This window comes from Heterodontus francisci, chromosome 38 (genome assembly GCF_036365525.1).
Source record: "Heterodontus francisci isolate sHetFra1 chromosome 38, sHetFra1.hap1, whole genome shotgun sequence".
Classification (NCBI taxonomy): Eukaryota; Metazoa; Chordata; class Chondrichthyes; order Heterodontiformes; family Heterodontidae; genus Heterodontus; species Heterodontus francisci.
The window spans coordinates 29,406,687-29,430,557 of NC_090408.1; the positions used below are offsets into that span (position 1 = coordinate 29,406,687).

Sequence of the window (23,871 nt, forward strand, 5' to 3'; positions counted from 1 at the left end):
TACATCAAAGATAGTTCAATAGATGTTCCATTCTTTGCTTGAATGTTTTTTAAAACTCATTTCCAATCCATAACTCTTCAGACATTGATGCAAAGACTTCCAAATGACCCTGTCTACATAGCTACGAGTAATGACTTCACTTAAAAAGTTATTTAGTTTGCTTATTTACTTCTCTCGTGGGAAAACTCAAATGCATTTTCTTTTGTTTTCTTGAAACTTGAAATACTTAGAATGACAAATTCTAATAAATCATCTTTTTGAAGGATTGGATGGTGCTGTGGGTTCATAACTTGTCCTTTTCACCTCTGGACCCAGATTGAAATTCACCTTTTTCCTCTCCCCAAATCCATGTTTCGGTGGGAATAGCAGTTTTGTATAGAACTAAGGATGGTTAATGAGTGAATCACTACAGTGTCCTTTCTGTTAAGTGGGATAATAATGGAATGTTTCAGAGGTGAAGGGACTAGAGCGATTTACAGCAAAAAGAAATCAGCTTGTTGAGTAACCTCAGATCTTCATTAACCTGGTGATGAGGAATAATGATGTATTGTTCTCGCTTCAATAGCCCTGATCTTTCCTCTGTGTGAACTGTCCAGGTAAGGACTTGCCATCATATGGGTATTGTCCTTGCCATGCACATTACCATCTTCCTTCCTGAATGTGTGCCCTGTAGCTACAGTCTCACGGTGCCATTTAGTCCAGTATCCGCAGTATATTGCTTTTGCCATTCAATTTGTGTCCTTGTCCCAGATATTTTTGAAAACCTACTTCTTCCACTTACTTGGATTTCTTCTGTTTTGTGGGTGTCTTTGATTACCTGCGAAATTCCATGGGATTTCTGACCAAAATTGAAATCAGCTGAAGGATTTCCAGTCAGTAAGTGGTGAATGTGTTATAATTTAAGAAAATCAAAATGAAGCTGGATTGTTCTGAGAACTTGCAGGATTTTCAGAAGGAACAAACTTGTCAGCAAACCTCATGGTCCTACGCACCCATCACCCTGTGCTTGCTGACCTACAGAGGTGGTTGGTCCTGTAACAGCTCTTAAAATTTTCATGTTTTTCAAATTCTGCCATGGCCTTGACCTTCCCTGTTTCTGTAACCACCCCCGGCTTTACAACCATCATCTCTGTACTCCTCCGATTCTGGCCTCTTGCACATTCCTGATTTTAATAGGGATAGAAGTCATGCTTCAGCTATACAAAGTCCTGGTTAGACACATCTGGAGTACTGCGAGTAGTCCTGGGCATTACACCAGAAGGAGGAGATATTGGTCTTGAAGGGAATGCAGTGTAGTTTTACTAAAATGATGACTGTGAACGCCAAGGGTTAAATTGAGAGATTTTGCAAACTAGGACTGTATTCCCTGGAATTTAGAAGGTTAAGGCATGATTTGATTGAAGTTTCCCAGATATTAAGGGGAAACATATGGGGTAGATAGTGAGAAGCTGGTTGGGAGTCTAGGGCCAAGGGGCATATCTTAAAAATTGGAGCCAGATCTTTCAGGAGTGAAATTAGGAAATACTTCTACACACAGAGGTAGATGCTTGGAACTCTGTTATCCAAACGATAATTGATGTTTGATCAGTTCAGTTAATTTTAAATCTGGGATTAATAGATTTTTGTTAACTAAAGGTATTTAGGGATATACGCAAAGGCAGGTAAATGAAGTACATGCAGTTCAGCCATGATCTCGTTAAACATCGGAGCAAGCTTGAGGGGCTAAATGGCCTACTCCAGTTCTCAGTGCCTTCAGCTGTTTAGGCCCTGAACTCTGGAATTCCCTCCCTCGCTCTGTTCCCATTTGAGATGCTTCTTAAAACATACCTCTTTGACCAAGCTTTTGTTCATCTGATATCTCCTTATGTAGCTGTGTCAAATTTTGTTTGATCATGTAAAGTGCTTTGGGATGTTTTACTATGTTAACGGTGGTATATTAATGCAAGTGTTGGTCGTCTTAATAATTTCCCAGTATCTTGCTGCATATCTTTGACTAATTCCTTTTAGTGGTTACCACTGAACAGGCAGTAATCTGGACTGCAAAATGCCTCCATTTAAGAATCTGTCTCTGACCTAGTAAGCTAGCTGAAACAGCAGGTATTTTGAGTCACAAGCTGTGCTGTGACCCAAACCTCAAATTTCTGTTTGGAAAGCATGTGATGTGTTGCACTGCTGGCACACTCCCAGTTCTTTCTAACAAAATGTAATAGTATAATGTAAACATGAATAATATCTACCAATTTTTGCTTATATGAAAACAAATCCACAGTTATCTTTTACTAGGGTATCTTTAGGGGCAAGGTGTAGAATCCTTGAGTTTTTCAGTTATTGCCTAGATTAGTTTTGATTTTTAAAGGGGACAGATGCTCGAAGAACTGTGGAATTTTGTAGCCGGGAACCTTATCCACAATTGGTGGATTGATGAGAACATCTGTTAATGTTGTAACTCTCCCATTTGGATATGTTTTATAACATGCAACATGTTCATCTGGTACTGTATTTGTTACAAGCATCAACTAGAAGCTGGTCTGAGAAAATAGATGGGAAAACCTTAACGTTAATTTAGAAATGATTTGTTATAGGAAAGTTATGGACACCCAAGCAAAAACCTGTGGAGCAGCGTGTGGAAGAGAAAGTGACCCTGGATCCAGAACTCGAAGAAGCTTTGACCAGTGCAACAGACACTGAACTCTGTGACCTTGCAGGTAAACCATCTTGAAAACAGCAATTTCTTGATTTGTCTGTTTTGGTGCACTTCGAATTCATTTGATTTTGTCTTGGGTAGAGAGAGATGGAGAGGAAATTGTGCAAAACTTTTCAGGTGGGAGGAGTTTGTTTACTCGTCACAGTTGCAGATTTAGCTTTAATTGGAGAACAACTGCAAAGATGGCAAAGGGCCTACTACATCTTGTGGGTAACATTCAGAGGAGATAGTATAATAGAGGGGTCAGATGCTCAAAGAACTGTGGAATTTTGTAGCTGGGAACCTTATCCACAATTGGTGGATTGATGAGAACATCTGTTAATGTTGTAACTCTCCCATTTGGATATGTTTTATAACATGCAACATGTTCATCTGGTACTGTAGTTGTAATCATTAATTCACTGCGTCCACAATGGTTTTTGAATGCCTGCAGTAGTAGTTATTGAGCATGCTATTTACTGGAAGCACCAACGATCTTTGTATTGCACAATCAATATTCATGTAGTTGTACAGGTGATCACCAAAAAAGAAAGTATTACAAAGGTTAGAACCAATATCCAGTACTACAGAGTAATAGGATATAGCTTTGAATCCCTAAATTCTACTTGTTCTTCCACTGGACACTAATGCTGATGGATGTCTCCACTGGGGCAGGGTTGGGGAGAAAGAGAAAATACGCCAGGCAATCTCTTACCTGGCTGCCCAGCTACATAAGTACCATCGCTAGTGACTTGGGAGGAATGTGCCTTCCTTCGCTTTAAAATGGGAGTTGAGTTATTCAAGTGAAAACCGGCAAACTGAATAAACTAATGAAATGGTGTAATCTACCTTCAAGCAAAAACTTAAAGTATGCAATAATTGTGGCTAACTTTTTTCAGGTAGGGTTGGGATGTCAGTGTATATACTTAAGTAGTTTGCTTAAAATCTTCATTTGTTATCTTGCCCAATACACCTGACTTGAAATTTGATTGCTAAACTACTTAGTAATATTTCATTGTGTTTGTTCACAGTACTGCAGGGACTTGGTGCTGGTAACGAGTCAGTTGTAAATACTGAATTCTAGCAGTTTCTCATAGATAAAACTCTTGCTAATTTCAGTGGCTGTGCTTTTGTTTAGTGACAATACATTTTTAGAACAATCCATGTTTGTTGCACCACAGGAAGTACATAAAAACCTTTTGTTTATCAAATCTCAATTAATGTGGGATATTTGTTCTATCAATTAACCTTGATAGTCTCCCTCACTGCTACAAGTACTTCATTTCAAGGGGAAATCACTGACAGTAACTGAATTAAATAATCAGGTTTCAACATGCCTATTTGTATTAATTTTGCAGCTTGGATAAGAACTAACTTAATTGAGGCAGATATATTTGACTGAGATTAGCAAAACCTGTTAAGATTTTATTGATTTACTGTTTCCTAATTTCAGCCATTCTAGGAATGCACACTTTAGTGAGCAGCACGCATTACTTTGATTCTGTTGGAGGTGGAAACAAAGGAAGCTTGAACAGTAAGTTGGAGAAAACCAGTTACTAAATGTTAACAATTGCATTTCACTTGATTTGTTTTGCTACAGCGTCTTCATTAGAAATGACAGTGATCGCCTGGTGTGTTGACAAAGCATTGCAGTTTTACATTTTCTATTCAAGAAAATAATTCAGGTTTTTTTTTTACTTTCAAATATTTATGCATTTATTTCTGGAATGGTGAAATTCTGAGGCTGATGAGTACTCACTTTGCTGCTGTAAATATTGACATTGTGAGATGGTTGGCAGTGGAGTGAATGAAGATTTTGATTTAAAACAAAAACAAGAAATGCTGGATTCACTCAGCAGGTCTGGCAGCATCTGTGGAAAGAGAAGCAGAGTTAACGTTTCGGGTCAGTGACCCTTCTTCGGAAGGTTTTCGGAAGGAAGATTTTGATTTGCCTGGGTGGAATATCAGTAGTTTAATTATATAATTGAGCAAAGGAGACAAATCAAGGTCAAAAGAATTTAGTCAGTAGGAGATTAATTTTCAGTTAAGTAAGTTGGGTTAATCGCTTTTTAAGAAAAGTGTACTGTTTCAGAGATGCATACAAACCAGCAGTAGTAAATAAAGGTCACGTTGGCTTATACCAGTTTAAAATGTGTTCTTGGGATTTTCTTCAAATATAAAATTAGCAAGTGCACTGAAGTATTCAGGTCATAGCTGGAAGACTAATATTTTATGTAACAAATTAACACCGTTTTATAAATATGTTGATTACTCTGGTTATTTAGTGTTGTCATCAGTGCACTGTAGAGAAAAGATTTGTATTAAACCAATGTATTTTTTGTATGGCATTTTTATTCACTGCAAATTTTTCCATCACTAGTAACAGACCTGTCATCACCAATACTTCACTTGAGTGCTGTACAGCTCAAAATGCTCTTTTCAGGCACCACCCATGTTTGAAGGGCATAACCTGTATTAGATATTTTGGACATGGTATTGAAAATTCCATCATTTAAGTTTTACTGAAATCCTGGTAACAGTGCTGCGTAGCTAAGTTGAATTCCTTGTCCATTCTCTTTCCCTTCACCAATTCCCTCTAGATAATAAGTTGAACAAAGATAGTACTGTTTTAGTGGTGTGTGTGTGTGTATATTGCACTTAAAAATGACAATTAACCAACCCTTATTATTGTGTATAGATTTGTTGCTTACGAGGGTAGTCTGGGTTAGTAGGATAAACTTAATTTAAAATGTTTATTTTTATGCCACATGCCTAGGTTTTGACTTAGTGTTAAACATTCATACTAATTACTTCAGTGAAGCAAGACTTAAACCAATACATGTTACAACTGAAGTATCAGATCAATTATGATGTTGACTTCTGAAAGCAGAGCACTGCTACATCAACTAGTTGTGATCAACTAGTGTTAATATACTAAACATCACTACTGGCGAATGGTATTGCCACTTACATGTATGTTTAAGACCCTTGAGAGATGCCTTTTTAGTGCTGTTGAAGATTCAGGATAATTTGTTAGTGACAGGTTTTGCTAACTGCTGTAAATGGTGATTCCAGATGTTGTCAAAGGTGAGAAAGTCAAACCTGTTTTCGATGAACCTCCCAACCCAACAAATGTAGAAGAAAGTTTACAGCGAATAAAAGCCAATGATCCAGGACTTGTAGAAGTCAATCTTAACAACATAAAGGTAGGATGCCTGTAGTTGAATACTGCTGTCTTATTTAAATGTTGCTTTATTGCACTTTGAAGAAACTAAGTGACTTATGTAGCCAGCAGAGTTGTACTTTCCATTTATCTGATTAAATTTCATAACCATACATATTTGCATAATTTTAAAAGATTCTAACTGCTTAATGTAACAAAATACCTGGCTCCAACTCCATGGAATTCTGCCACTTCTGGAGAACCAGATTCAGCTCGTGATCTATGATTTAAAAATTCCTCAACATTCTGGTGATACTATGTGGTTACCAGTTGCTTCATTTATAGTAATGAACTGCTAAAATAAGTACTTAAATTATGTGTTTAAGAACTTTTTGCCTCTTTATTCCTTTTTCCTTTCTACTTTACCTTCTCTTGTGTTCACTATTTTAATTTATAATTTCAATACTTTAGCTCCTTTTGTATTTTGTCCTGTGTCACCATCGGACTTATCTCCATTATTTTAAGAAGGAAAACTGTCTTCAGAGACTAGCTTTTCAGCAGTTGAATATCTGCATAAGAGATTTGACCAGGTCAGAATTATTGAGCTATTCCCAATAAAGCTATTGTACTGGTAATGTGAAAGGGAGCAAATTGAGGTACTTGGGTTACTACAATTTTTGCCTTCCACTAAGCAGGAAAGTTGGTTGACAATCTTCTCCCTTGCACCTTCTAGTGGTTGACATGTGCTATATTACAGAACCTTGCAAAAGCGGAGATGGGGGAATTACTGAATAAACTGGTCAATAAATGGCAAATTGATTTATTCGAAAGACCTGGTCATCATCCTCTGATGCAGTATGTTGGTAGGACATGCTCTTTGCTGCAGTTTCTTTCATAGGAAGCTCTAACCTTGGTTAAGCTTCAGTTTGAAGAAAGCAGAAATAGCCAACAGTGCACATGGGTAACTAGTGACTATTTTGGAGTTGCCAGAAACTCCTGAGGAAGGGATAAGCTGGGGCTCCAATGTACATTGATAACTGTTGTCTTAAATTTGTCTTTAGAATATTCCAATTCCAACATTAAAGGACTTTGCGGAAGCCTTGAAAAAAAATACTCATCTGAAGAAATTTAGCTTGGCAGCATCTCGGAGCAATGACCCCATTGCTTTTGTAAGTTTCATTTTGCTCTGATTCTGTGTTCGTGAAGTGTTCTTTTGTTCGCCAATGATTTAACTTGGAATCGTGGTTGAGAGCAAAATATGAAAACAGTGAACTGTGCATTAACTACCACCCACCCTCCACCCCGCCCCCCCACAGCCCTTCTAAGTAGTGGCAATAAGACATCAAAACATGGAGTTCTGTCCTACTTGTAACATTTTTGAAATTTGTGGGCCTCGACATTGGAGGATAATATTTGACACTGGTGTCAGCAGTTTAGGAACATAGGCTCCTCAAGCCTGCTCCGCCATTCAACTAGATCATGGCTGATCATCTATCTCAATACCATTTTCCTGTATTATCCCCATATCCCAAGATATCTTTCATATCGAGAAATCTATTGATCTCTGTCTTGAATATACTCAATGACTGAACCTCCACAGCCCTCTGGGGTAGAGAATTCCAAAGATTCATCATCCTCTGCTTGTTTAAAGAAATTTCACTCCTCGTCTCAGTCCTAAATGGCCTACCTCTTATTCTGCGACTGTATCCCCTAGTTCTAGGCCCCCCCAGCCAGGGGTAACATCCTTCCTACGTCGACCCTATCAAGACCTTAAGAATTTTGGATGCTTCAATAGGATCACCTCTCATTCTTCTAAACTCTGGGGAATATAGGCCCAGTCTGCTTAATCTCTCCTCATAGGACAATCCCGCCATCCCAGGTATCAGCCTGGTGAGCCTTCATTGAGCTCCCTCTACGGCAAGTATATCCTTTCTTAGGTAAGGAGACCAAACAGTACACGATACTCCAGGTGCAGTGTCACCAAGGCTGTATTCATTTGCAGCAAGACTTGTTTACTCCTGTACTCAAATCATACGAACATGCGAATTAGGAGCAGGAATAGGCCACTTGGACCCTCGAGCTTGCTCCGCCACTCAAGAAGATCATGGCTGATCTGATTGTAACCTCAACTCCACATTCCCGCCTACCCCAATAACCTTTCACCCCCTTGCTTTTCAAGAATCTATCTACCTCTGCATTAAAAATATTCAAAGACTCTGCTTCCACTGCCTTTTGAGGAAGAAAGTTCCTAAGACAAAATCCTATTGCAATAAAGGCCAGCATACCTTTTGCCTTCCTAATTGTTTGCTGCACCTGCATCTTAGCTTTCAGTGACTTATGAACAAGAGCACTCGGGTCCCTTTGGACATCAATACTTTCCAACCTCTCTCCATTTAAGAAATATTCTGTATTTCTGTTTTTCCTACCAAAGTGGATAACTTCACATTTTTCCACGTTATATTCCATCTGCCATGTTCTTGCCCACTCACTTAGCTTGTCTAAATCCCCTTGCAGCTACCTTGCATCCTCCCCTCATTCCTACCTATTTTTGTGTCATCAGCAAACTTGGAAGTATTACTTTCAAATCATTGGTATAGATTGTGAATAACTGGGCCCCAAGCACTGATCCTTGCGATAGCCCACAAGTCTCAACCTGAGAATGACCCATTTATTCCTACTGTTTTGTGTCTGTTAACCAATTCTCAACCCGTACCAGTATATTACCCCCAATCCCATGTGCTCAAATTTTGCTTACTTGTCTCTTGTGTGAGACTTTATCGAAAGCCTTCTGAAAATCCAAATTCCCTCTTATCTATTCTTCTAGTTACATCCTCAAGCAACTCCAACAGGTCTGGGGTTTCAGAGATGCATGCTTTTAAACAGCTTTTGTTAATGACTTTCCCTCCTGAGGTGATGGGTTCCTTTGAAAATCTGCCTGCTGGTTAATGTAACCATCTTCCCTCAGTCTGTGAAGTGCTAATTGAGATTAGATAAGCAGTTAACCCTTACTTAAGCTGTCACAATTTGGTTCATATTGTAATTTGATCGTGGGTGGGCCCATGTAGGTTGTTGCTTTAACATTATGAAGTTGTAAGAAAAGTTTTAATGTATTTTACTCAGCTTCTAAGCAACTGGCATCTTTGAGCCAGCTGTGTGTTTGTTGAATCCACTTTCTGTAGCCCGACAGACTAATTTTTTCAATTTTACCTGGGACTACAATTCTGCAGCTCGGCCCTGGAAAGTTGCTTTCACAACATAAACATGGGGGATTTTTTTTATATTCGTTCATGGGATGTGGGCATCGCTGGCAAAGCCAGCATTTATTGCCCATCCCTAATTGCCCTTAAGGTGGTGGTAAGCCGCTGTCTTGAACCGCTGCAGTCCATGTGGAGTAGGTTCACCCATAGTATTAGGAAGGGAGTTCCAGGATTTTGACCCAGCAACAGTGAAGGAACGGTGATATAGTTCCAAGTCAGGATGGTGTGTGGATTGGAGGGGAACTTGCAGCTGGTGGTGTGTCCCCATGCATCTGCTGCCCTTGTCCTTCTAGGTGTTGGAGATTGCGGGTTTGTAAGGTGCTGTCTAAGGAGCCTTGGTGAGTTGCTGCAATGTACCTTGTAGATGGTACACACTGCTGTCACTGTGCATTAGTGGTGGAGGAAGTGAATGTTTGCGGATGGGGTGCCAATCAAGTGGGCTGCTTTGTCCTGGATAGTGTTGAGCTTCTTGAGTGTTGTTGGAGCTGCCCCCATCCAGGCAAGTATTCCATCAGGAGAGTATTCCATCACATTCCTGACTTGTGCCTTGTAGATGGTGGACAGACTTTGGGGAGACAGGAGGTGAGTTACTTGCTGCTGAATTGGTTCATGGACGCCAAGCTCCTAGAATTTGAATCAAAGGAATGTAAAAGCATCCATGTCACGTTTGAGCCTGAGCTGAGTAACATATCCTCTCAATCACAAAACCTTTGTACTTCCATTTCTAAAGTCCCATCTCCATCTCTGTCTCAGCCTATTTGATGCCAAAACTCCCAACCCTGCCACTGTCCCTGTCATCTGCAGACTTGAATTTCCAATGCTCTGCTGGCCAGCCTCTCATTTTCTACTTCCATAAAATTGACCCCAACCAAAACTCTGCTTCCCTTATCTTATCCCTTGCCAAGTCCCACTCAAACATCACCCCTGTGCTGACCTACATTGGGTCCAATTCCCCCAAAGTCTCAAATGTAAAATTCTCGCCCTTGTGTTCATGGCTTCACCACTCCCAATCTCTGTAACCATCCAAGTTGCTACAACCCTCCAAGAACTCTGTCCCTACAACTATGGCCTCATGTACATCCCAAAACACCCTTCACCCCACCATTGGCGGCCCTGAATTCAGCCATCGAGAGCCCAAGCTCTGAAATTCTCTACTTACACCTCCCTGCTGTCCACCTCCCTCCATGTTTAAGATCATCTTTAAAACCCACCTCTGACAGAACCACAGTGTTTCAGCTAGTGGACTCGTGAGAATGTCAAAATTGACCCCTGTTTAAAAGAATTCTGATTGTGTTTCAGTGCTGCTTCATGTTAGTATTAATGGGTGATTTTTAAATGCTTGATTTTGGCACCATTACCTGTTAGCATTCAAACCAAGTTTTTGTCTTAAAAGGCTATTGCAGACATGCTACGAGTAAATACGGCACTTAAAAGTCTAAATATTGAGTCAAACTTCATCACTGGTGTCGGTATACAGGCAATCATAGATGCACTGAAAGAGAATGAAACCTTAGTGGAGATCAAGATTGATAATCAGGTATGTTGTTGTGTACCTGAAATGATCTGAAATCTAGTATAATTTTGGCACACTGCTGCTAGGACAGTTTATTTTTTCTAGATATATAAAAGCCTTCAGACCAAGGAACTGGAATGTCGTATGATTTCTCTTGCATCCTAATTGAATTATCCTGAAATCTGTCTGCATCTACCCTGAGCAGCCAGTACCTTTGCTGTTCACTTTAATTTGTTATACATCTCTCTGCTCTGTAACCTTTTTTATATCTTAAGTATATAAACTTAACACCAAGAAGCCCCAAAGATACCCTGTTCTGGATTCAGCTAATTTAAAGTTATGAAGACGTGGAGGGATTCATATTGTCATATCTTTGCATAGTTTTTAAAAAATATATTTGTAGTTTGGTTGAATTAAAGGCCTACAGGAATGCTGCTTTGTATGAAAGAACAAAATGTGCAGCATAGTCATCGATTGTGTATGTAGTGTTCTGAAAAATAATTGCTAATCTGTGGTAAAGCAGTTATTACATGAGAATTGCTTTATAAATGTTTTCCAAAACCACTTTCAGCACCCATCCCTAAAATGTCCAGTCAAACTACTTAAATTAGTTAAATGGACAATTTAAAGCAAGAGAGCAGCCTCAAAGGAAACTTCTCACACTAAATTGGATACATTGACTGTTTCTGTTCACAGCGCCAACAGTTAGGTGCCACAGTCGAAATGGAAATAGCACAGATGCTGGAGACAAACACCTCAATCTTGAAATTTGGATATCAGTTCACGCAACAAGGACCACGAACAAGGGCAGCTGCAGCCATAACCAAGAACAACGATTTAGGTAAGATTTACGATTCCTTTTGACTTTATCTCCATAATCCAATTTCCAAAGGGACTTTTATATTTTCTCCCACTGCACCCCCTCCCCACCAATTTAGAATCATAGTTATACAGCACAGAAACAGGCCCTTTGGCCCACTGTGTCTGTGCCAGCCATCATGTACCTATCTAGTCTAATTCCATTTTCCAGCACTTGGCCCATAGCAATGTATGCTATGGCGTTTCAAGTGCTCATCTAACAACTTAAATGCTGTGAGGGTTCCTGCCTCTACCACCCCCTCAGGCAGTGTGTTCCAGATTCCAACCACCTACTAGGTGAAAAAATGTTTCCTCAAATTCCCCTCTAAAGCTTCTGCCCCAACCTTAAATCTAGCCCCCTGGTTATTGACACCTCTGCTAAGGGAAAACATTTCTTCCTGTCTGCCCTATCAATGCCCCTCATAATTTTGTATACCTCAATCAGGTTCCCCCTCAGCCTTCTCTGCTCCAAGGAAAACAACCCTAGCCTATCTAGTCTCTCTTCATAGCTGAAATGCTCCAGCCCAGGCAACATCCTGGTGAATCTCCTCTTCACCCTCTCCAGTGCAATCACATCCTTCCTATATTGTGGGGACCAGAACTGTACACAGTACTCCAGCTGAGGCCTAACTAGCGTTTTGTACAGCTCCATCATAACCTCCATGCTCTTATTTAATTCATTCCCTGAAGGTGCTAACCTGTTGGAAGTCAGTGATTATTTTTATGCCTGACAAAAGCAAAATACTGCAGATGTTGGAAACGCTTAGCAGATCAGAATTTCATCAAGTCATTGACACGTCAGCTGTTTCTCTCTCCGCAGATACTGTCTGACCTGCTGACTATTTTTATGTGCAAGCCTTGATAGCGAATGTTAACAGGCCCCTGCATCCTGAAGTATCGAGGTTTCATGCACAGTAACTATAACATCAGGGCCAAGTCAATCCTGTCATTATCTTATGTGCACAAACACAGGGACACTGTTAATTGGGAGTAAGAGTCTTGATCAATTAGATTATAATTTTCAATCAAGGTTTAGCTGAACCATTAGAATTTTGATCTGAAATATGAATCTATTGAAATTTTAAGGCAATTTTAATTGCCTGTATGTGTTCTGTTTGTCATAGTTCAGACAATTGCAGGACAAATTAATTTTGAATGGAAATGGCAAACCAGGATTCCACCACCCACCCGCCCCCCCTGCACCCCCCATGTTAGCTTTGGTAAATGCATCCGGTTTTGCAGCACTGAGCTATACAGATCAGAACATTCACACAGGCAAACAAGATATTTCTTGCTACCTCCACGTAGCTGCACCCTGGCAAAAGTCTGCTACTTTGCTAAGCTTATTTTGAATAGATAACTGTTGTTCCTGCTTTTTATTGCAGGTAATGCACTTCCTTTCAGGAGTAGAATATCTGATTATTGCATCGCATTCTGGTTTGACATGCCCAAGTGTTCACCCTTTATTTTTTCATTTAGAGTAGACCCCTGCTTTGTTTGCTCTTTTTTACATTTCTCATTTTTTTTTTTCTGTCACCAGATCAAGCCTGTGGCATTGATTGGCTAAAATACAGATTATCCAACCACTGTCAAACACTGACACTTCAATTAACACAACAGAATTCCATGGTATTTCATTGTATAGGTATGGGCTAAAACAGGCCCCTTGTGAAGAAATTTCAGCTTAAGGTTGATGTCCCAATATTGGCAGTGAGGGGCACATAATCACTACTGATCCAATTCCTCCCAATCACCGAGCCAAGGTAACAGAATAGATGGCACTGTTCTACTACAAATGGTTGCTTCCTGAAAAGTGACTAAATAAACCTGTTGCACAGTTCAAAATCTGAAAGCTTTCTTGACATACCTATAAATCGTTTTTAATTGTTTGTATTGGTGTAACTTTGGTATATTTTGTTGGTATAAGTAATATTAGTTCTGATTCCTGCAATGTGAAGCCTCCTTTGATGTGAATATTCTTTGCTATTATGACATTATTTCTGCTGTATCTTCCTTTAAGGTTTTCGGTTCCATTACATTGCAGATTTTCCTTGGCCTCTATTTTTCCTCCAAACTTTTCATATCAACAAAAGATAGAAAAAAGTCATGCATCTCGCCTTGAAACCAAACTTACAACCACTGAGCACCCATAAAGCAACAGTTTGAGAACATTAATTTCAGTTTCAATGTTATGTGCTGATTTTTTTTATTCCTGCTAATTGCTGTCATCTTGCTTCTTCAGTCTGGAATATGAATAATTTCTTCATACACCTTGCCAGCTGTCCAGCCATGAAATTTCAAACGGTATTAAGTGTGATGAGTATGGAGAACTGGAACTGCTGAACTAATTATCACCAGTTTTCTGCATTGCACTAACTGCTATTTTCAGAGTTTTGCCTTTTATTTACTTCACTGCTTGTCTTCTAATTTCTGGCCTGTTAGAACTTCTAAGACAGAACTTCTAAGACTGGATGCCGTTTGAATGCATGCTCCAGAATTTATAATTGACCAGAAAAGTTCTGGATTTCTAAAAGATGGTGTGTGTGTGTGAGACATGTATTCTAAACTACTTGTTGACAATACCATTTTAAGCTATTCAGTTATTTTTCTTTGTTATTTCAATACAGTTCGCAAAAAGCGAGTTGAAAGAGACGCATACTAATGGTAATTTGGAGCCTGTGCCTGCCTGGTGCTGTATTTCATCCTATGGAAGATCCACTACAATGCATTGGGCACGTTGCCAAGCCTAGCTCAAGGCATTCTCACACATTTGCCGTCTGGGTAGAAGGGAAAAGACTGGAATTTAACCCCTCCACTGTTCTAGCAGTAACTAGTTTAGTAATGACTTTTACCCATAAACATCACATTTTTTTAATTTTTCAGGGGACCTCATGAGTAGCACCAAACTATGTTGTGATTTGAAAATGTTAGATATTAAGATATCCAGGACAGGAAAAATGTTTGACTTGAAATTTGCACTGTGCCCAACGTCAAGTATTTTTTAACCTTTTATAAAATGTATTGAAAATTGTGCTAAATTGTGTGTTGTGCAGTCAAGTGTCATTTTTGTACTGCACTTCATGTTCCAGTGTACCAGGACTAAGACAAAAAACCTTTTTTTTTTTAAAAGAATTTTGTATTAACTAAAAAAAACTACTATGAAGTTTGTCTTGGGACTTAGATTTATTTTGCCGATTTGGCCATGCTGTGCAGCACTGAACCATGGTCATTGCAGGTAGCTGTGGTTCTTCCACATGTATGCAGTGTGGTGAGAACAGTTCAAATCAAGGCTTAACACAGGGATATTTCTTCAGACTTTCTGCCAAAAAAGTCACTTTGCAATTCTTAAATTCATCTGTACTACTTTTGCTGCAATTGCATCGTATTACCAAAATGACTTGTATCAATTGAAATTCTATTAGAACAAAGTAATAAAACACTTACAGATTATGTTCTGAAATGAATATGCTAGTTGGCAATAGTCATAACTGTTTAACCAAAGATCTGTAAATCTGGATTCTTTGCAGTTTTGTTCTCCTAATGTGTTAAATAGTAAAGCCTGCAGACATTTCCAGCAAAGCATGTTGGATTCTATGGAGTACAGAAGTACTAGTATTGGGGAAAACAAATCTGAACCATTGCTAATACCAAGTCCTAATGGTTTGAGAAATCCATACCAACCTGTACTGATAAAGCTGTGTGCAGTCATTAAAAATATTTAAACTTTTTATGTCCCCCTTAATGAAACTTTTATTTGTTGACTGTTTTAGGAGTTTGTCTAACTTCACTGGCATAGAAAATTATGTGGCAGCATGACTAATATTGCAGGAAATATTCTGGATGCTAGAAAATCCATGCGCATGCCAGCATCGTGTATAGTATGCTTAAAGGAGCAAGCTGTTGTGAATGCTGTCTAAAAGCCCTAGGTTTAAGTGTTTGTGCGGTTAAGCTATATTATGATGAAAAACAATCACTTTGTAGGTCCATGTATAATGTCTGCCCCGTCAACTAATACATTGCATTGAGTTATTGGTTCTTTCAAACATATGATTATCATGGGATTGTGTAAAGAAAATTGTTATGAATGCTCAACTGTTAACATTTAAGCTTCTCTGTAATGCAAAAGGTCTTGTTTAATCATAATGGAAATCAGATTTGTGGTAGTAAATACTCGCAAATTAAAATTGGATGTTGAAAGTATTTGTATAGCATACCCTTATAACTAAACTGGTAAAACACTCCTCACGAAAGGTGTTGGGTGTTTTTGTGTAGTATTAAGTAATAATTGGTTACCAACCTATTTAGTAAAGTGCGTATAAGAATTAATCTGTTGAATGAGGGACGTTTATGTAAAAAGTGCTGTGTATATTTAAAATGTACAGCATTCTACAATGAAACCTGTGGGATAATAAAGTTTTTAATACTTAAGTTCTCATCTATCTTGTTTAGTTATTTGTGTTTAAACTGGTAATTTCATAGGAAATACACAAAGCAACTGTAGTAGTCAATGCTGATATGGCACTGCCAATGTATTGACATTGATAATTTGGTGCAAAAATTTATGCGATAGGTCTTGTATCCAATTTATATCATGTTAGTGATACTATAACTGCAGCTGATCTAAAGCTTGCATTTTTATTGTACAAAGCCAGAGGCCTGCTGTACTGTCATTTATTATGATTATCGCCCTTATGCCATGCTGCTGAGGTAGGCAATGTGACTGAATACACCTATTATGTATAATTTTGTTAGAGCTGCACTGCTAAATGTATAACTAAGAAAGTGTGAATGCTGTGGCTATTTCATGGTGCAACAGGCCACAAATAGGTTTGGGGATGGAGGATGGTAAAGCTCTACCCAGGGCAAATTCTCTCGTGCTTTTACGTACCCAAAAAATGCTCCATTGCATTCCTAAACAGCTGCATTCACAGGCATCCGGTGAAATATGATTGTTCACTTTTTACCAGCAGAAGCAAGTGCTGTGCCAATGAGGCTCCATTTTACAGTATATTGGGCATTGTGCTGAGATACAGGGTTAATGCAGGAACATCCTTAGTGTAAGATGGATGCAGCATGCAGCTAAGTACTAGTTTTAAATGCATCAGTTCATTTGCTTCTAAAGAAGTAAAGCCTTCCTCCATGAGTGCAGACTTAATTCTATTCCATAGCTCTGTTTTACCTTGTAAACTGCTTATTGCCTTGCTTGCAGCAGGCTCTGAGCCCCTAAAAGGGCAGGCTGATATTCAAACAAGTTCTTATCTTAAGTGCCCTATTTCCTGCTGTTATGCTGATGTGAGTCTTCCTGGTTAGCAACCATTAACGTGTTTCTCTGACCTGTAGCCAAAACAAAATCTTGAAAATCTACCCTTTTTGCCATGGCAGATTATATTTCACATTGCTGCCCAAAATAAACATTCATTTAACATTTAAGCTGCTAGAAGTCATCCTTCCTTACTGAACTGTAATTCATTTAGAGGCTAAGCATTTACATTGGGTTGCTAAATCTTTACATAGATTTGCTTCCTAGTACTGTATGTTTGAAAATGATTTTCTTTTAAAAATGCCGATTGTACATCATGGCAAAGAACTTGGAGGCCCCTCCATATGCAGCAAGATCTGGACAACATTCAGGCTTGAGCTGGTAAGTGACTAGTAACATTCATGCTACGCATGTGCCAGGCATGACAATCTCTAACGAGAGAATCCAACCATCACCCCTTGACATTCAATGACATTACTATCGCTGAATCCCCCACTATCAACATCCTGGTTTGATGGGGTGGGAGGGTGCTATTGACCAGAAACTGTACTGGAGCAGCCACATAAATACTGTGGCTACAAGAGCATGAGAGGCTGAAAATTCTGCAGTGAGTAACCCATCTCTTGACTCCCAAAGCCTGTCCACCATCTACAAGGCGCAAGTCAGGAATGTGATGCAATACTTTGCACCTGCCTGGATGAGTGCAGCTCCAACAACACTCAAGAAGCTCACCACCCTCTAGGACAAAGCAGTCTGCTTAATCGGCACCCCTTCCACCACCTTAAACATTCAGTCCCTCCAGCACCAACACACAGTGGCAGCAGTGCGTGCCATATACAAGATGCACTGCAGCAACTCATCACGCCTCTTTCAACAGCACCTTCCAAACCCATGACCTCTTCCACCTAGAAGGAGAAGGGCAGCAGACGTGTGTGAGCGCTATCTGCAAGTTCCCCTCCAAGCCACACACCATCCTGACTTGAACTATATTGCTGCTGGGTCAAAATCCTGAAACTCCCTAACAGCAAAATGGAAGTACCAGCACCAGATGGACTGCAGTTCGAGAAGGCACCACCACCTTCTCGAGGGCAGTTAGGGATGGGCAACAAATGCTGGCCTTGCCAGTGACACTTGCATCCCATGAAACAAATAACAGAAAAGGGAATTGCTTTTCATTGTAATGACGAGCACAAAAAAAAAATCTTTGGGTCTATTTGAAGAAATGCAAAATGCTAGCCTGCTAGGAAAACTGAGAAGGGCTTTTCTTTGATTTTCTGTTTAAATCTGAAATGCTAATTTTTGCATTTGCAAAATGTGAAAACATTGGTTCTTGTGCTTCAAAACCAGTAAAATGCCACACTTGAATAAAATTGCACATTTCAATATTTGTGTTACATTATTCAAATCTCAACTTTAAATTCTGTTTGAAATGTAATATAGTTGAGTATTGATTCCACTTCAGGATTTGATCTCACTTTGGTCATGAATATTGTTTTTGAAGGATGATTTTGTCATGCATTATATGATCAGTTAGTTTCAATCGGTGAGGATAAGATTAGGCTAGAGCTATGGCTTAGACTTGTGTTAATTTTAAGAAAGTTACCTCTTTGGTGCAGTGACTACTTTGAACAATCCTTTCGCCTGTCATTATTCTAGACTTATTTAGATCTGTAGACAAATAGCATATGCATTTTGGCAGTTTAAACTTGGATGCAAGATTTTCGTCCTTGTTTTTAAATCCCTCCATGGCCTCTCCCCTCCCTTATCTTTGTAACCACCTCCAATTCTGGCATCTTGAGTCCACAATTTTCATTGCTCCTCTTTGGCGCCTGTGCCTTCAGCTGCCCAGGTCCAAAGCTCTGGAATTCCCCCTCTACCCTTTTCTCCTCCTTTCATGATGCTCCTTAAACACCTACCTCTTTGACTGAGCTTTTGGTCAATTCTCTAAATATTTGCTCATTTGGTGCAGTGTTAAATTTTGTGATGTTTACCACTTTAAAGGTGCTATATAAATGCAAGTTATATGTCGGCCTAATGGAAAAGTTGAACTACTCGCAAATTGAATTATACTTCATTGAAAATTTAGTTGATTGGTTTGAGAGACAACCCTCTCAGATTGAATACATCGCTATAAAAATGGTTGAGATGACTATTCCAAACGAAAGCTTTGAACAGTCTTAATACTGTGGATGCTAAATATGAATCTAATTTTGCTTTCTGTTTTTGAATATAATTGTTTGAGCCTCCTTTTCATTCAATAAAGAAGGCTAAAATTGCAAGTTAAAATTAAGTAATTACTTTCCTGCCTTCCTACTTGAAATTGCAAGTATAAACAAAATAAATTTTGATCTGGATAGCTCATATATCACGAGGATTTCATTTTTGAGATTTCATATTTTCTGTTAGTTGAGTTTCTGCCTGGATTTCCAAGTTTTGCAGCCTATTCTGCAATTGGTGAAGGTAATAATTGCACCAGATTTCTAAAATTCTGTTTTGAGATTAAGCTGAGTCTTAGTTGATATTTAGCACGAACCATCCAGTTATATTTTTAATCTTACAATGTTGCACATCAAATTGTTCATGTCTTCTGACAGTGAAGCATCAAATTCTTCACAAGTATATTGCTTTTAAATGGTTGTGTGGGAAAATACAATGCATCATGTGAAATTGAATCATACAGATGAGACTATCATCCCAGGTAAAATCTTAATCGCTGGTTTGACCAGTTTAGATGAGGGTGACAATTGGGGCTCTATTCATCTCAGGGTGAGCTAGTTTGGAAAGGTGGGTGGGGAAAGAGAGAGAAAGAACATGGAAACACAGGATTAGGTTTGGTGCAGGTAACCCCTGTGGTTAAGAAGGCCGCTGGCAATTACTGCCCAGATTCTCTCAAGATTCGTCACTTGGGTGAGGTACTGTCACCTATAAAGACTTGAAAGAAAGACATGCATTTATATCTCACTTTTCATGACCACCGGACATCTCGCAGCACTTTACAGTCAATGAAGTACTTTTGAACTGTAGTCATTGTTGTAATGTGTGCAAATTGGCTGCCATATTTCCTACAATAAGCTCTCTCAAATTGCAATGTCATAATGATCAGATAATCTGTTCTAGTGATGTTGATTGAGGGAAATATTGGCGAGCACACTGGGGATAACTCCCCTGCTCTTTGAACTAGTGCCACGGGGCTTTTACATCCACCAGAGAGCGCTGATGGGGCCTCGTTTTAATGGCTCATCCAAAAGGCGGCACCTCCCACAATGCAGCACTCCATCAGTACTGCAATTGAGTGTTAATCTTCATTTTTGTGCTCAAGTCTTGGACTGGGCCTGGAACCTTGTGACTCAGGTGAGAATGCTACCAACTGAGTCACAGCTAACATATAGAAACATAATCTGGCCTATGTCTGTGCCTTCAAGGAGACTGAAGCTGAGGGAAGAAAAACTTGGAAAAAGTACACGCTCAGAAGCTATTCCATTTCTGTCACTGATATCAGTGATGCTTTAGTCCAAAAATGTGTTTGGATAACTTCTAAACCAGAATGTGATTTTGTGTATGAGAACATGATCAGGTGTGTGCAAGTACTCTGTAATTTGAATAATTTAAGAATGGTTTAATGAACTCTGAACTGCCATGAGTCTGCATGTGTTCGTGTGAATTCAAATATGAAATATTGACCAAGCTAAGTTGGGTGAAATAAATACAGGTGATTATCAGTAGATACAACCATCTAAAAAAAAAAATTATGAATAAGTTGAAGAATTGGAGAGAATGGTTTGGGAAATTGTGAACATTAAGATTCCTTACTGTTATGCAGGTGTTTATTTCCAAACTAAATTTTTTTTCATTCGTTCCTGGGCTGTAAGCATTGCTGGCAAGGCCAGCATTGGTTGCCCATCCCTAATTGCCTTTGAGAAGGTAGGGAGCTGCTTTCTTGAACTGCTGCAGTCCATGTGGTGTAGGTACACCCAAGGTGCTGTTAGGAAGGGAGTTCCAGGTTTCTGACACAGCAACAATTGAAGGAACAGCGTTTTAGTTCCAAATAAGGATGGTGCGTGACTTGGAGGGGAACTTGCAGGTGATGGTGTCATTGTCAAACTTCCAATTAAGGTATGTGATTAAATTTACTTTGGTACAAACTTTGTTAATTTTGTCTTGATTTATTGTTTTTCCACTTTTCTGCTGTATATTGGAAAATTGAAATAAGGCTGCCATTTCCCTTTCTTTCCATTTCCATTATTGAAATTGTAGCTGTATAATTCTGCTGTGCTGCACTTCCCCCTCTCCATTGTCATTGGGATAACCAATTTTTGTTCCTTTGTCATGGGCCTCTGATGAAATACATCATTATTCCTGCTAAATAAAATGCTGAGGGAGGAAAAAAACACTCTGGAGACATAATCCAATGTTGCAGGCAATTAGGTGGATTTTAAGCAAAGTGCACCTGACACTAAAATTGGTTGGTATGTTGCAGGAGACAAAGGAAAGCAAATACGTTTAAGAAATAACAGTGTAAAGAAAATGAGAAGCAAAATACTATGGATGCTGGAAATCTGAAATAAATGCTGAGCTGGTCAGGGAGTGTGTGGGGAGAGAAACAGTTAAAGTTTTCAGAATTGAAAAATGAGAGATATATAACAGGTTTTAGAAGTATAGAGGTCGGGCAGGGGGTAAGAGCAGAAGGAAAGGTCTGTGTTGAGGTGGAAGGCAGAAGAGATTAAGTGACCCGGAATGATACAAGGCAAAAGGAGATAGAGATGGGGTAAGTAAAGGAACAAACAGTTGGCTGGAGGAGGTATAAATGGGAATAGCCGAATCATTACCAACCGCTGCCATCCAAAACAAAAAACACAAAAGGAATGGGAGTGAGTGGGTGGGGTAAAGGTTATGATCTGGAATTGTTGAATGCAATGTTGAGTCTAGAAAGCTGTACAGTACCTAATTGAAAGTTGAAATGCTGTTCCTCCAGCACTTGCGTTGAGCTTCTTTGGCATAGTACAAGCTTAAAACCTATCGCATCTCTAACTTTTTCCAGATATGACGAAAGGCCAACGACCTGAAACATTAACTCTGCTTCTTTCTCTAGAGATGCTGCCTAACCTGCTGAATGTTTCCAGCATTATCTGTTTTACTATGTAATAAGAGAAGCTAGATTAGGTGAAGCAGAAATTTAAAAAGAGGGAACAGGGAAACCGAGATAGCGGGAGGCGTAAATAATGATTTTAGAAATTTTAGGATTTTTATTCGTGACTAATAAATTGCTTGTGACCTTACCCATAGTAAGTTGATGAATTACAAGAAATAAGCCTCAGAAACCTGCTACATAGAGCCAAATATTACATTGTGAAAAGTAGCATGATAAGATTGAATAAGCAATGTTGACATAGTACCATGGAATGGTCAATGTTGACTAAAGAAAAACCAAATATTTTGCAACAGGAGATGCAAAATTAATTTTGAAAAATCTATTTGTTATGGAAGTATTCTAACATCTCAGTAGCATTACTTCAATAAGCAATTCTTAACCCTTAAAGAGCATGAGCTGAAATGTTTTGACAAGGTGTAGAGATTTTCCTGGAGAGGTTAAGGGCTACATGTGAGTTTAACTTTGTTTTTGCTATCATATAGCTAGTGCAAACATTAGCTGTCCTATTGAGCATAGAACCACTTGTTTCCAAATAAATTGTTTTTACTACTACATACATGTTAAATCCATTATTTTTGATCAATCATGACCATTGCAATGATTCAATCTAAGAGTAACATGTAGTTAATTGATTTTCCCAAGATATGGTTCATTTTAACATAATTTGAGATTTTATAGGGGCAAACTTCTATTTTTTTTAAAATACAGATTTATTACCTTTGTCTGCCAAAAAGTTGTATTTTGTAAATGAGAATCCCCCTGTATCTCCTAACTTTTAAAGATGATAAAAGCCAGATCATAAAGTCTGTAAACTTCAAGAAAGCCCTATATTTATTTTAACTTTTTAATGTGTTGGGAAAACCTAACTCCGTTAGAGTATGTGTGGTGGATATTTCTGTGTATCACTTGGACAGAAGAATCATTTGGGAAAGTATCACTTTGCTGACCATTTAATGGAAGGGGCCTCTGACTTGTCTGATCGCCTCTTCATTCAGGATCTAAACCGGTTACATCACAAGCTGGGACTCCTTTAGAATCACCGATCACTATCCATTTCAACTTGTCCTAGTTGAAAACTCTGATTTTTGCAATGACCCACTGAAATGTTATGGGATACAGTGGATCACCTGATAATGCCAGCCTTGACACTCGTATTCCAGTACCAGAATTCATTCAGAATTATATTTGACTTAATAGACAAACATTCTTACACTCTACCCAATACAGTACTCATTATTTCTGTTTTGGCTGAAACTCTTGGTGGCTTGGCCTTCAAATCGACAGAATGTTTGAAGGACTGTCTCTGCCTTGGGTATCAGCTTTCAAGATATCAGTATCAAGATAACTCCCAAGCTGGGGGTATTCTATGACAGCTGTATCCACTGCGTGTGTTCAAGAGCAAAGCAACCGCTTCAAGCACAACTGTGACAAATCTTCCTGGTAGAAAGGTTGTGTAGCTTGTGTCCATCCTTTACTCGTAATCAGAATTGTCTTGCTTTGTCCTCTAGTTTGCTTTTGAGCTACTTAGCTACTGAATTGGTATCAGAATAGATATTCATGAAAAGTGGATTATGGCCCAAGAGGCAATTCTCATCCATCATTGAATGGGGTGCACTTCATAATTGTGCTTATTCTCCTCCCATGTCTTGCTGTTTCTCACTTGGGTTTTCTTCGAGATGAACCATCGTTTTATGTACATTTGCGTGGTCTTCCCATTCCCCAAAAGAAAATCCTAAACATTTTCTATTTTAAGGAAGCAATATTTTTGTTTAAAGAGTTGAATAAATCTTTTGTTTTCCCCAAACTATAATGGGACCTGGAAATTCTTATGAACTTTGTTGAGATAACAACGATCATTAAAAGTGAGATATTCTTGGAATCTCAGAATGGAACATCACATGATCTCTGCATGAAGTTTTTAAAAGGATAGACATGTCCTTTTGCCTCATCCATCGGGCTGCCTGCTTCAGGAGTATATATGCAGTGTC

General features: G+C 38.9%; 1 protein-coding gene across 1 annotated transcript in view; it reads left to right on the forward strand.

The window, feature by feature from the left end:
- Positions 1 to 15,902, forward strand: part of tmod2 (tropomodulin 2) — a 73,239-nt gene extending 57,337 nt beyond the window's left edge. Inside the window, exons 4-10 of the mRNA XM_068017994.1 lie at positions 2,583 to 2,705; positions 4,137 to 4,217; positions 5,759 to 5,889; positions 6,908 to 7,015; positions 10,497 to 10,640; positions 11,313 to 11,457; positions 14,102 to 15,902. Coding sequence (XP_067874095.1) covers positions 2,583 to 2,705; positions 4,137 to 4,217; positions 5,759 to 5,889; positions 6,908 to 7,015; positions 10,497 to 10,640; positions 11,313 to 11,457; positions 14,102 to 14,136 — 767 coding nt within the window. The 3' untranslated portion in view covers positions 14,137 to 15,902. The remainder of the gene's footprint in view (positions 1 to 2,582; positions 2,706 to 4,136; positions 4,218 to 5,758; positions 5,890 to 6,907; positions 7,016 to 10,496; positions 10,641 to 11,312; positions 11,458 to 14,101) is intronic.
- The last annotated feature ends 7,969 nt before the right edge of the window (positions 15,903 to 23,871 follow it).